Here is a 13,214-nt window from a genome sequence, read left to right on the forward strand (position 1 = left end):
CATCCTTAATTGTTTAAAGTGCAGATTTAAGAGCTTAATTGTAGGCTCCTGTTTTTGAAAATGTTCATAGATTATAAAACCAGAAGGTTGTGATCATGTAGTCTGACTTGCTGTGTGACACAGGCCTGAGGACTTCCCTGAAGTAATTCCTGTTTGAACTAGAGCAATGGTTCTCAACCGGGGGTCGGCAAGCCCTTTCAAGGGGGCCCCGTGGCTGAAACCCAGATCCTGATTTTCGGCGGCCCCCGCAGAACTCAAGCTGGGAGGCACGGGGCTGAAGCCCCAATCCCCAGCACCCCCGCAGTGCTGAAGCCAGGACTCCTAGGAGGAACAGGGCTGAAGCCACGATCCCTTGCACACCCCGCGGGGCTGAAACGGGGAGCCCTGGTGCTCCCTGTGAGGCAGAAGCCCTAAGCCCAAGTGCAGAGTTGTGGACATGGAGGGCATTGCCACCCTTCCCCCCCCTCAATTGCAGCGCAAGAACCCGGGGGGCAAATCTATACCACCTCTCCCCCTCCTGTCCCTGACCCCTGGCCAGGTCGGAGGCAGGAAGCCAGAGCCGATGTAGTGGCAAACAGCTCCCTGGCAGAATTTCCTATCTAGGTTGTACTGAGCCTGCTCACCCGAACTGAGCAGGCACAGTAGGTGTTGGTGCCGGCTGCTGTTTTTGCCATTACACCGGGCAGTGCGGGGCAACTGTGCTCTGGCTGGTGCCATGGAGCAGGCAGCCACAGAGTTCTCTCCTCTCCTGCTGGTACCCCCAAAATTAAAGCTGCTTCTTAGCTCCCGAGTCCCAGCCCCCTTTGCTCTTGCAGAGACATCCGGTAAGAGCCACCTTGGTTGGGGAGACCTGGCTCCGTGGCTGGCAGACCCCTCCGGGAAAAGGAACTGCAGGGGAGCCCTCTGAGCACACAGGCCCAGCTACCCCCCTGCCGGCACCCTGAGCTACCCCCTGCCGGCGTACAGCCCCTAGCTACCCCCCTCCCTGCATTCTGAGCTATGTCCTGCCTGCACTCTGAGCTACCCCCTGCCTGCATACAGCCCCAGCTACCCCTTCCCTGCACCCACAGCCATGCCCCGCCAACACACAGCCTCTAGCTACCACCTCCCTGCACTCTGAGCTACGCCCTGCCAACACACAGTCCCTAGCTACTGAGCTGCTCCTTCCTGCCCACAGCTGATAACTGCCTCCTCCCTGCATCCTGAGCTACCCCCTTCCTGCACCCTAAGATGTTTTCAAACTTTTTGAGCTAAGCCCCCCACCTTTGAGTTATAATTTTTGGTTGCATCGGCCCCCTCCCCCAACCCAGACAGGCGAGTAGCCTGCTGAGTTGAGTCAGGGGCTGGAGATGGCACTCCCTCCCTGGATTGCTGTCCCCTGTCCCCCCCGAAATAGAAGTCACACTACGCCTATGTGCAAGGCCCCTGCCCCGGCCTGCCCTCCTCCTTCCCAATAGGCCCTGGAGTTTTTAGAGCATGTCGAGAGGGGCCTCAGAGAAAAAGATTGATTTTGGCCTTAAGCAAATATGGAAAATAAATCCAAACACAATTTGGTTTGAATACAATGTGCTTTTAGCAGTTTTCCATTGTAAATATCTATATATGTGAAAAGCAGAAAATTGCATTTTACCTTATGTGTAATACCTTACCTATGCAGGTTTAGATAAACTTCATCTGTCGAACAATGCAAGAGACTCTGAGACAACAAAGCCTTCTGCAAATGGGCATCAGAAAACACTGTGAGAAGCAATCATCTTCAATCAATAGAGCTGAAAACTTCAACCTCATGACATTCCTGTCATCTTCATCAAAATATCTTTGTATTAATTTCACTTGTTAATTTTGGGTCCAATCTTCTCTCATGTTTCACACTGTGTATTTCTGAGAAACCAAGCTACTTCAGGTTCTACCATTTCTGATTTGATTTTGTATACTCCCCATCAGTTTATGCAGGAGGTGCCCTGAAGACTGGAAGCCGAGAAAAATAACTAATTCCTCTTTGGACAGAGCCTCATGTTTCTAGATATGATGCCCTACTACCATGTTAACTGTACAATACCTCCTCTGTGATATAAATATAATGCTGGTGAACAACTCTGAGACTTGGAAATAAAGGGTACATTTGAAGCCCAATATAACTCTAATTAGGAATGTTTAGGTGTCTTTAACAGCAAGGCACACTTCTTTTCTACTAAGAATTCATTAAAAAATTGAAGTAATTCGGAGAGATCACTGTTACTTTCATACAGGATTCACTAGGCTGTATGTAAGGTTTGGCATCATGAAGCACTCTTACAGACTCAGCATTGTAGGCTTTTTATTCTTAGTTTTAAATGACAGAAGGTAATTTTCTTCAGTGGTAATCGTAAGGTGTCTTATCAAGTCTAATGAACACAAGATAAATTCTAACATACTTTGCTGTTAAATCTGAGCCCAGTATGCTTTGTAGAAAGCTCTGCTGGCCTCTTATTGTTATAATTCTTACAGTACTATAACTTACAGTAAGTGTTATGCTATAGAGGTCAGTCGCCCTTCAAAATATACGCACATAAACTTCTGTGAACTCTGTGTGTGCACACACGTATCAACACAAGTAGCATAGACTTTGTCTAGTTATCTGCAGCTGCACAGTTTCCTTAAGGGTTTTCTGAGTTAAGTCCTGGTCATAATAGTGCAGTATATTGTAGCTCAGTGGTGCAAGCCACTCTCTTTCACTAATCTCTGTTTTTCACTAACCCCTTCAGTCTTTAGTTTCTCTCGTATATGTGTACACACACACACACACAGAGGAATGTTTATAGCTCGGTGCAAGCCATTATTTTTCACTAATCTCTTTAAGTCTTTAGTTTCTCTTATATACTATATAGGACTATATCTGCATATATAGTACTATATAGCGTGTGTAGTATACAATATATGTTGAATACTAAGCTTACAGAAATGATGCAGTCAGTTGTCAGCAAAACCTACAGTTCAATCTTTCTTGTGAGTATGAAGCTTTCTGCAATGTAACATGATTTAGCTGCTCTGAGCCCTTAGACCCAGAATGGCACTGATGAGGAGAAATTCGGTATTTTCTTTAGCATTGCTATAGAATCAGAAGTCCTACAAGTAGTATGTGACAATCACAGGTCAATATTAAAATATTTATACTTTTGCCTGTTGTCCAACACTGCTGCACTAACACTTGACTTGAAAAGAGGAAGTATAAAGACTCTAAGGAGGACCATTGCATGTCTATGTGTGTTCTGTAGACAGATCAGGCAAGGTTACTAAAACATTTTTTGGTAAGTTTAATGTTTCTTCTTTCATATTTATGTAAAACTGAAATATGTCCACTTGAGGTCTGAGCCCTTCCACTCAATCAAACCATGATAATGGGCTTATATCCAGTAAGATTCTGAAACAAGTTAGTCTCTTCTGATGTCAAGTATCTCTTATCTGTTCTCTTCCTGAGTAATGTATGAGTTCTGGACCTACGCTTAATGAAATATGAGTGAGATGGGAGCTTAGTGGAGTGCTTCACAAGCAAACCCCAAGCAACAGCCACAAAAATAATGGTTTCCTGAAGTGGCCTTTTCTGAATGGAAATTGGGCATAATATGAATACTGTTGCAATAATTTCTGAGGTATATCTACTGCTTATTAGGTTTGGGTATGTTGTACCATTTTTGAGAGAGTAAAATTGCTAGTTTTCATTGAGACTTACAAGCATCTTTTTCTGTTGCTTACATTTATTTTTGAGTTTTTGGACAGCAGAAATTATTTTTCTCTCCATTGAGGCAAAGTTCCAACCAAGAACAGATAACTACACCTAAATTAGTTTTAAAAAAATGGATTCACGTTATAAACATTACAAGATTTATTAGTAAAAGCATTGACTCCTTGTATCCGTTGAGAGTGTATGGGCTTATGCATTAGAAGTGTAAAGAATGATAATATAAATTATCAACTTTTTATCTTTGGAAATGATAATATGACTATAATTGTACCATATCCCCACTGGGAGTGTGGTAAATTGTGACATATGATAGGGTTAGTTAATTTTATAAAACATATTCCAGCTTTCTGTAACACTGACTTTAAGGTAGTTGCCTCAGTAAGAATTTTTTGATCTGATTCCCAGAAGAAATTGTCTGCATAAAGATCAAAAAGCAAAAATTTCTGCTCAAGCTCTGGATGCTTTCTGCCTTAATTTTGATCTTCATCCTTCTCTCAGTATTGAGTCCACAGCAGAAACGGACTGTTTTTTTTTTTTTTGTTTTTTTTTTGAGGGCATATGTGTTCTGTCAAGAATCCAAGGAAATTAAGAAAAAGTCAAATAATTCACCATGCTTATATATGATTCCCCAAAATGGATTGTGTTTGGCTAGTGAGTTGTGTGGAGGCAAGCTCCGGTAGATAGGTTCACAAATAGTAAGAATACAAGTTATAGTATGTAGGCAGAAAAAGAAGAAAGACTTGGAGTGTTTTCCCCCTTGTCTTAGTATTTCTTTTTCTTCCAAAACAAACACTGCAGCATACTGATTGCACTCCATCTAGTGGGTTGTACTTTGAATCTTAGAGTCACAGATATATATTGGTTAAAAAGCGTACTTAAATAAAGACACTATATACTGGAAGAAAGGCAAAAGTTTAGGTTCAGTGTGGTTCTTATAGTGGATTAATCTTCAGAGAAAGTCCAACCTTTCTGTAGCTGCTGACAGTGGTTTAATATCTACTTTTTGTATTGTGACACTGTCTACATTAAAAGTCCTGAAACTGACATTCTATATGCAAAACTTTTTACAGATACAGTGCTACTTTCAAATGTAAATATAACACATTGGTCCTATAGTCACAGAAGGGTAAATTCATTTACACAGAAGCAATGGAGAAGTCATTAATGGATATTGACAGTGCACTTCCAATTTTTTGTCTCATGTAGTCAGGTGGTCTGTACCTCCTTCAGATGTATACAGCAGATCTTGGTGACATCAACATCTGCCTAATTTTTTATGAGGCTAAAGCACAGAGATGCTCCTGTCTGATAAACAAGATACATTTTTGGTCTGATTTGTGGTATGTGAATTAAGTGTCTTAAGTTAGCCACCTCTTGGCTTTCTCCTGTGTTGGTAGCACAATATTCAATGCATAGTGGCAGAATTGTTGTAATATGGTGGGATTTTTAAGTGTAAGCACATCTTCCGTATTTACCTTTTTAAGGTGAAAATTAAATTGGTATGATGTTACTTTAGAAGTAACAATTTTTGGATTCATAGGAAACTTTGTTTACAGATTGTAATGGTGTTTATTGTTGGCCCTGTTTCTCCAATATCTTTTACACAGTTGACTGTTCTCGTGTCATAGAAATTAAAGAATTTAACAAGAAATTATTTTGTGTTTTGGTTCAGAAGTACCATATTAAAGCTTCAACAGTATCACCAACCACTGGAGCTGTGGGAGTATTAATCCTCCATGCTCCCGAAGCCTCTTGTAATCCGATACAGTATAGAGTGCTCCTGTGTGTGCAGTGCTGTGCAAACCAGGGAAGAGGTGGTCCCTGCCCTGAAGAATCTGCTGTCTAAATTAGAAACGGGTAAGGCAGTCCTTATTTACTGAATCTACATCACGGTACACATGAGAAATGGATAGAAGGTGAAGTTTTCAAGATGAATTTTTATATCAAATATGTGATTGTCTGGATGAGTCTCTGCCAGCGTTCACATATGTTAGGTTGATGTCTTTGCGACGGTATTCTGGGGGACCTAGAATAAACCATTTAGTCATAAAATATAACCCTAGCCCTTCCTGTTCCCAAAGAAACATAAGGATTTAAGGTCACTTGCTCTCAATCTGTACTATTTTTCCTTGAATTTCATAAGTATAACATGATACCCTTTAGCCCAAATTGTCAAGAGTTTTGCAGAAAGCAATGCATGTATCTGTTCTAGGCAATTCAGTCTTGCTTCTATTGTGTTCTAAATAGCCCATCTTATTGCAAAGTATTAAGCCCAAAGAGTATCACTGAATCTTCTCTTGTATCTTACACATGCTCAGATGAAACTAGAGCATGCTGTTTTTAAAACATACAGTAGTATAATTCACCTCAAGTGATTTTACATGCATAATTAGGACAATACAGTTAATTAAAAAAAAAGAAATATACTTCATCTTGTTCAGAAAAACAAATTAGATACTTTTAACACTGTGATCCCTGGCATTTTCAAATGTCAAAATAAGGTCTTAGAGTCATTGATAATGTTCTGAGGGATATTCTTGTCCAAAAAGGCCAGCATTTACAGATACTAAAATAAATGTGGCATTAGCCTTAGAGTATCATATAAATCAGACTACCTCTGGTATCAAATAAGTACTGATTAAATGTGCCACTGGCAGAAAAGTGCTTTTTTAAAGGAGCTGATGTTCTCTTGTAGATGAATATTAACTGAGTTATTTCAAGCTTTGCTTTGAGTGCATCACAGTCAGCAAGGATGCACAGAGGAAAGAGCTGACATCCATGGTGTTCTGATGCTGGCTCCATAGCCCTGGAATACATTGGCTTGCAGCAAATTATGAGAAACCCTCACCACATCCGGCCCCCCCGCCTCCTCCCCACATTTTTTGTTTTTAAACAAATCTCCAACTCCAGCATATAGGAAGTTGTGGAACTCCCTTTTTGTCATAGTCTTTGGTTTGTCCTTCTCCCCGCCACACAACTCCTGACTTTGACTTTGGCTTGACTGAGGCTGAGGACCCTGCAGTTACTAAAGGATATCTAGAGGTTTTGAACTGTGCGCTATGTGGAACTGGTTTGTCCTATGGTGCTCGCTAGTCTGTATTTTCCTCCGGGATGTCATGAATGGGAGGGATGTGGTCTGTGTAGTAGTAAACAAGAGGGCACGTTGTCCATGAGACAAACTCTTACATGTTCCACATTAGGATTAAAATGTTGAGGACCCTGGTATACTTGTAGGAAAGAGTATCCTGTGGGGAGGTGGACTGGTATTGAGCCTGACCTTCAGGACACCAAGTTACAAAATAGTTGTAAACACTTTTACAGGGTTTTGGTACCTTCTGCATTACCAGTGATGACAATGTGAATGTTTTTTTTCCTCTAACTGGTTGACCTCTAAAAACGGAGTTTTCATGAAACAGAAGCCCACGTTTCCATTAGGTACATGGAACTTATGAATCAGATGATGCTTTCTTCTGGATTGGTCCCTGCATTCTTAAAACTTAACATTTTGACTCCCTTTTCCTTTTCATGTACTTCAGTAGGTACTATCATTCAGTGGCTTCAAACTGTCATCAATATGTACTTCAAACATAAGATTTTCACCTTTGCCTGGATAGACAAGATGGGAAATAACAGAATGAGTTAATCTAAATAGAACTCGGATGTATGATGTATAATGGTACTAATTAGCCCCCCAAACTGCAAGTCCCGGGCACATGCAGAATTTTCCCCCCACACGAGGCCCCATTGGCCTGACTGGAGCTGCTTCTCCAAATATAGAGTCATACTACACCTATGCTAATTAGCAGGAAGTCTAAACGTGAAATCCATTGTTTTCTAGAATACTTTCCTATCCCACTAACTTAAGACTCTCTTACTGTACTTTTTCCACAGATAAGTTTTCAGCTTTATTTTTGATTAAATAGTATGTGTCAACAAGTTGCCCTTAACTTTATAATGTACAGATGTTTCAGTTAAATAGAATTGCAGAAAATGTTACAAAATAACCATCTACTTATGGTTGCAAGGCATTTTACAGGAGAACAGTAGCTTTGGTTTCAATTACAAGTAAACTATGAAGTGTAAGGATAGCTGCAAGTTTTAGTAGCAAAGTTGTTTTTTAATTAAAAATAGGAAAGGTGAAATAGGATCTTAAATTCTGTATAACCATTGCTTGCCTAGTTCATTGTTCATTCATGGACTTTTCCTAATAGCCACTTTATTAGCCACTTTTATTAATAATTCAGATTTATATTTGTTAGCTTTAAATTTGAAACCAAAAATATCTTTGATTGTTTCAAGTACACTACAGGTTGATTCCAGTTTGGCAAAATGGCTGAAGAGTAATAAAAGAGAAATCCTTTAACAAATGTAATAGAAGTAAATGCTGATGATCTCAGCCCAACATACTTGGATGAGAGCTATCTAAAAGTTGTATCTGATCAAAATTAAAACTTTGTTATGAAACCCCAATTTTTGAAAACTGTTCAGATGTCTACAGAGAAGTTTGTAAAATCTGGGGGGTATCTATATCAAACGTTTTTAAATAATACATAATTATGCTGTCTTTCTAGATATTTGTACCAGTTATTTCAACATGCTGCTCTTCTATTTATTCCATTAAATGTAATTTGTACACAAAGTAACTTTTTAAAGGTCATTATAAGGTTTCCTTCATGATCAGGGCTTTAGCCTGCCTACCCCATTCACTCATCACTTCTATTTGCTTCAAGGAATGAAAGCTCAGGACATCAGCTTTGATTTTATTTAATGCCTGTCTGCTCCCCCAGTAGTCCCATATAAGGTTTCTTAGTACAAGTATTGATACTCTGGAAATACCAGTACTGTCTGGTCATTCAGTTGTCACCACAGAATTCCATTAAAATAAAGACTGGGCACTTAATATGCCCCCTTTTTTATGAATATGCCTCACCTCACTGGAGATAAAAAATGAATCTGTTGGTACATCAATATATAGCAGCTCTTTACAGTTGTGATTCCCAAGCCAAACATACTATGGCACCAAGAAATGAAGGGTTTTATTCTGTACTTTTGTGTTGTGTTTCCTTAATTGCTCATTAGGAGCCAAAAAGCGAGTGATGCTGCGTGTGTGTAGTTTGGCCTTCGTCCATATTGGAGAAAATTTAGAAAACATACAAACTAACACATTTCAGACAGCATGATGTTAAAGATGATGACCTTGCTTTTAGTGTGGATAAGATGGTCATGCTAAAAAGCTTATGGGCAAAATTCTGTTTAACATCCTGCTAACTGAAACATGTTTTCTAACACTAATGCCTTTTCCCAGTTCAGAAAAGTTACACAAAATCTTCTGGTTTCAAGTACAATGAAAAAGTTGTGAACAAAAAATTCAACCATTGCCCAGTTTTTAAAGGTAACCTTAAAATATTTTGTCTTATCTGGTTTCAATTGGTATAGAAATTTGGAAAATGAAGATATGTTAGGATTGTGGATTTAAAATTGTAGCCTGTGACCAATACAGCAATACACATACACAAACTAAAAATACAGAGTATTCAGATTCCTCTATCTATATGTAAGAATGATTCCCCGACTCAGGCAAAACACCCATTGAACTCAGTGGGCTTGTCTATGCTAAGCTTTTTTAAAAAAGCAAAATCCCAGGGGTTGCACTGCCGTGAGTGGGAGTACACCCAAGGCTCAGACTGCCACCAGCGTTCTTATAACTTTATTGTCTAGGCATGCGTTGAGGAGGGTTAGATGACATCATAAAAATACCACCTTTTCTGCATTAGACCGTACCTATGCACTAATGGTGGTGCAATGGCAGATCAAAAAAAGTCTAATACAGGTTCAGCTAATTAGTGGGCATTTTTCCTCATGCAGGTTCAGGCTCTTTCATTCCAATATTAACAGTGTAGGTCTGTCTTTGCAGAAATTTATGCATTCGTAACTTTTAAGCATATGTGCAGTCCTGTTGAGTTCAGTGGAACTACTCACATGCTGAAGTTAGGCAAGTGCTTAATTCTTTGCAGTATCAAGGCCTTAGTTAACTAAAAACTTTTGTATGTGGGCATTCTCATATCTTGGAAGCAAAATATGTCTGAAAAATGTTTTTAGCACTAAAGTATCTGTTACCAATCTGTAGCAGATGCATCTTCCCCACCAAATCCTTGAGGTTAATTTAATTTAGGTCATCAGAAAATGTGTACTTCATAAAATTTTCAGTTGTGGTTACCTTGCAGTGTTACAAAACTATATGAAAACAACTGCCTTTTTAGATGGTTTGAATGTCACAGTGCAATAGTGAAAAGGAGTAGATTTAGTATCTTTTCCCTTTATTTGAAATGTCACAATTTGTGTGTTTTTAGTAATATTTTTGTTAAACTCTGTTTTCAATGAAGTCAAACTGTGATTTACAATGTGCTTTTTTTGGTCAACATTTGTATTAAAAATAAACAATGGACTTTTGAGTCTTTGTAAGATGTTTCTCCATTGTCTGTGCATGCCTTACAATTTACTCCTCTGTAACATATTGTGACAGACCCAGACCAGTGGGGTACAGGAGTTTGGTAGAAGGTAAATATACTGGCCACTGGATGAACAGTTTTCTATTCCCTGAGTGACCAGAGCAGGGGCTGCACTAGAGCAATCAGGAACCTGCTAGAACCAATTAAGACAGGCAAGCTAATTAAGACACCCAGAGCCAATTAAGAACATACTAGAATCAGTTATGGCAGGCAGACTAATCAGGACACCTGGTTTTAAAAGGACCTCCCATCTGTTAGCGGGGGGGCATGCAAGGAGCAGGGGGTGAGAAGGCGTGCTGCTGGAGAGCTGAGGAGTACAAGCGTGATCAGGCTTCAGGAGGAAGATCCTGTGGTGAGGATAAAGAAGGTGCTGGGGGGAGGCCCTGGGGAAGTAGCTCATAGAGTTGTAGCTGTCACACAGCTGATACAGAAGACATAGACAGCTGCTATCCACAGGGCCCTGGGCTGGAACACGGAGTAGAGGGCGGGCCCGGGTTAACCCCCATTCCCCCAATTCCTGATTGGACACAGGAGGAGTTGACCTGGTCTGTGACAACACCAGAAGGGAAGGTCTAAATTGGAAAAGGATATGGCCTGTCCCTGACACACTAGGTGGGACAGCAGAGACTGTGGAGATTGTTCTCCATTTCCTCCATGCTGGCCAGCGATGAGGTTAGCTGAGTGAATGGCAGATTTGAGCCTCTAGCAGAAACGGCCAAAATGAGGGCTGCCGTGAACCTCTGAGGTGAGCAAATCTGCCAAAAAGTGCAGGACCCACCAAAGCTGAGGAGGAACTTTGTCACAATATGCATTCCACCTCACTGTGGAGGGTGGCTTAATGTGTGTAAAAAGCTTGAGAGCCTCTAACAAGCCATTTGTTCAAGTTCAGAGTATCATAGGGGGGTAGCAGAGATCCCGATAGGTTCTGTAGGCGTTACACCCTTTGGACCAAAACATGGAGCAGAAATAAAGCAAAAGACAAACGTAGCAAAATCATCAAAAAGCAAACCCGTACCTTTTACATGCCTGTATCCTAATTTTAGTTTTTAGTTAATGGAAAAATACACAGGCTATCAATAGTACTTTTCGGTAATCTTTGACACAAAACCATTCTAATTTAAATATGGGCAGTCCGCAAGCATTTTCAGCATTGTGAGTCATATAGTTTCCTAAAGCATCTGAAACATTTTAACAAAAGTTTAGCTTTCAGGCTCTCCTGGGTGCATGACATTGATCAAGGGATTTTAGGCCTTAACTCAAAGTTCAAGGGTAACAGTCCACAACTGAAAGGTTTTAAATGCATTTTGGTCTCTTCTAACCTGGACGATATTACTTGGTCCCACTGTCATGACAAGTTCCTGAACCAATTTGTTCCTTTATGGGGACCACTCAGCCACATTTGCAGTAGGGCTATTTTGCAGTACTTCCCATTTGCCTATAGTTGACCTTGTAACGTGGTTTCCAGCCATTAAAGGAGAGGAGCCAGCCCAGCTGCATTCAGCTACTAAAAGGAGCTGAAGAAGTAATGCATCTCCTTCCACACTCATCGGTGGTATTTCCAACTGCCTGGGCGCTGCTATCAAGGGAATCTGTCTTTTCTTGTTGTTCAACATGAGTAACTCCTGTGGGGAGTATGTAGATGGAATCCACTGAATGAAGAAAGGAGTCAAAGGGAAGAGTTCTCAAGGAAAGGGAAAAGAAAAAGAGATCCTGGGATGTGCAGGAGATGGAGAGGGTAGTGTGCCTCTGAGAGGGAGGAGGTTAAAGAAAGGAGAAGACCAGGAAGGGAAAACAGAACATAAGGGAAACCAAAGGGAGTAGAAGACAGGTAAGACTGTGGAGAGCAAGGAAAAGCAACAAGTCAGAGAAATGATAGCACAATGCCCATTTAACTTTTATTTCTATTAGTGAGCATCAGCATCCATAGAGAAGTGTTTTTTCTCACACTGGATCTGACAAGGATCTAATCTCCTGTGAGGCTATCTATCATTAAACCAATTAAAAATTCTATTATGTAGCTCATTCTGGACTGTTTACATGTTTATATCAACATTCAAGAATTTTCTTTTGATAACAAGAGCGACATAAGGGACAAACAAGTTTTTCTCCCAAGGAAAACTCTTCAAATGCTTGAAGACAAGTCTGATGAAACATATGTGAACAAGAGAGCAGAACAGTCTGGCGCGAATACCGATTATTGCTGTTCTCAGAGAAGACACTTGGAGGATGAGTGATATGACACAGTGGCATAATGCAAATAGGGCAGTCAAATATCTCTTGCCGAAATGCCTGAGGGGAAAATAAGAAAATATATTAGTTATTGTAGACTGATAACTAAACATTGGAAGGCATGCATAGCAGCAATACCCTATACAACAAGAAGGTTCAAAGTGCATTTTGTAACAATTGGTGGTATGTTCTTCAATATTTAATCTATTGAAACCTGTTCTGTATCTCTTCACATCAGGATAATTCTGAAATATCTTTAATATTACTTTCCTTCTTATCGAACACAGGAGGAATTATTTGTAATCATAAACCAAACAATAGTTATTGTAGCAAAATGTTTAACTTCAAGGTACTGTACTGTTTAAAAAAAAGTTTGCAGATATTGTTTTAGCGTGTGGATTGACAAATGATACCAGGGAATTTTTTGGATGGAGGATATGCTGGAAAAAACTTTCCTGCTTTGACACTGACTATAGTTGCAAAATGAATTGAGATCATCATCCAATTGGCTCCGAAACCAACCTGCATCTGTATTTTCTCCCATTCAGTTGCGCTTATTAACGGGGCAAATTTTTCCTCCAACTGTTGAAGCACATTTCGACTTGCAGCTATAGAAGAATCAATTTCAGAAAAAAACTCATCTATGTTTGTGTCATAAGAACTCAATAACCGATTGCTGATCTCCTGAAACTAAAGAACAAGAGGAAAAAATAGCCTCCAGTTAGAATATTAACAGCTACCAGCACAGATTTTCA

The 13,214-nt window shown here is 40.1% G+C and overlaps 2 protein-coding genes across 5 annotated transcripts in view; one reads left to right on the top strand and one right to left on the bottom strand.

Moving 5' to 3' along the window:
• LMBR1 (limb development membrane protein 1) overlaps window positions 1-2,219 on the top strand; it is a gene marked incomplete at its 5' end in the record, with an annotated part of 146,839 nt that extends 144,620 nt beyond the window's left edge. For both annotated transcript variants that reach the window (XM_084620662.1, XM_084620663.1), the window contains one exon: window positions 1,658-2,219. In XM_084620662.1, coding sequence (XP_084476788.1) covers window positions 1,658-1,743 — 86 coding nt within the window. In that variant the 3' untranslated portion in view covers window positions 1,744-2,219. The remainder of the gene's footprint in view (window positions 1-1,657) is intronic.
• Window positions 2,220-2,336: 117 nt separating this feature from the next.
• The window catches only part of RNF32 (ring finger protein 32), a 68,678-nt gene continuing 57,800 nt past the window's right edge, over window positions 2,337-13,214 (bottom strand). For all 3 annotated transcript variants that reach the window (XM_084620664.1, XM_084620666.1, XM_084620665.1), the window contains exons 9-10: window positions 12,982-13,149; window positions 2,337-12,519 (exon numbers count right to left, since the gene is read on the bottom strand). In XM_084620664.1, coding sequence (XP_084476790.1) covers window positions 12,277-12,519; window positions 12,982-13,149 — 411 coding nt within the window. In that variant the 3' untranslated portion in view covers window positions 2,337-12,276. The remainder of the gene's footprint in view (window positions 12,520-12,981; window positions 13,150-13,214) is intronic.

Source organism: Lepidochelys olivacea (assembly GCF_965140295.1).
Source record: "Lepidochelys olivacea isolate rLepOli2 genome assembly, chromosome: 2".
In the NCBI taxonomy this organism is placed as follows: Eukaryota; Metazoa; Chordata; order Testudines; family Cheloniidae; genus Lepidochelys; species Lepidochelys olivacea.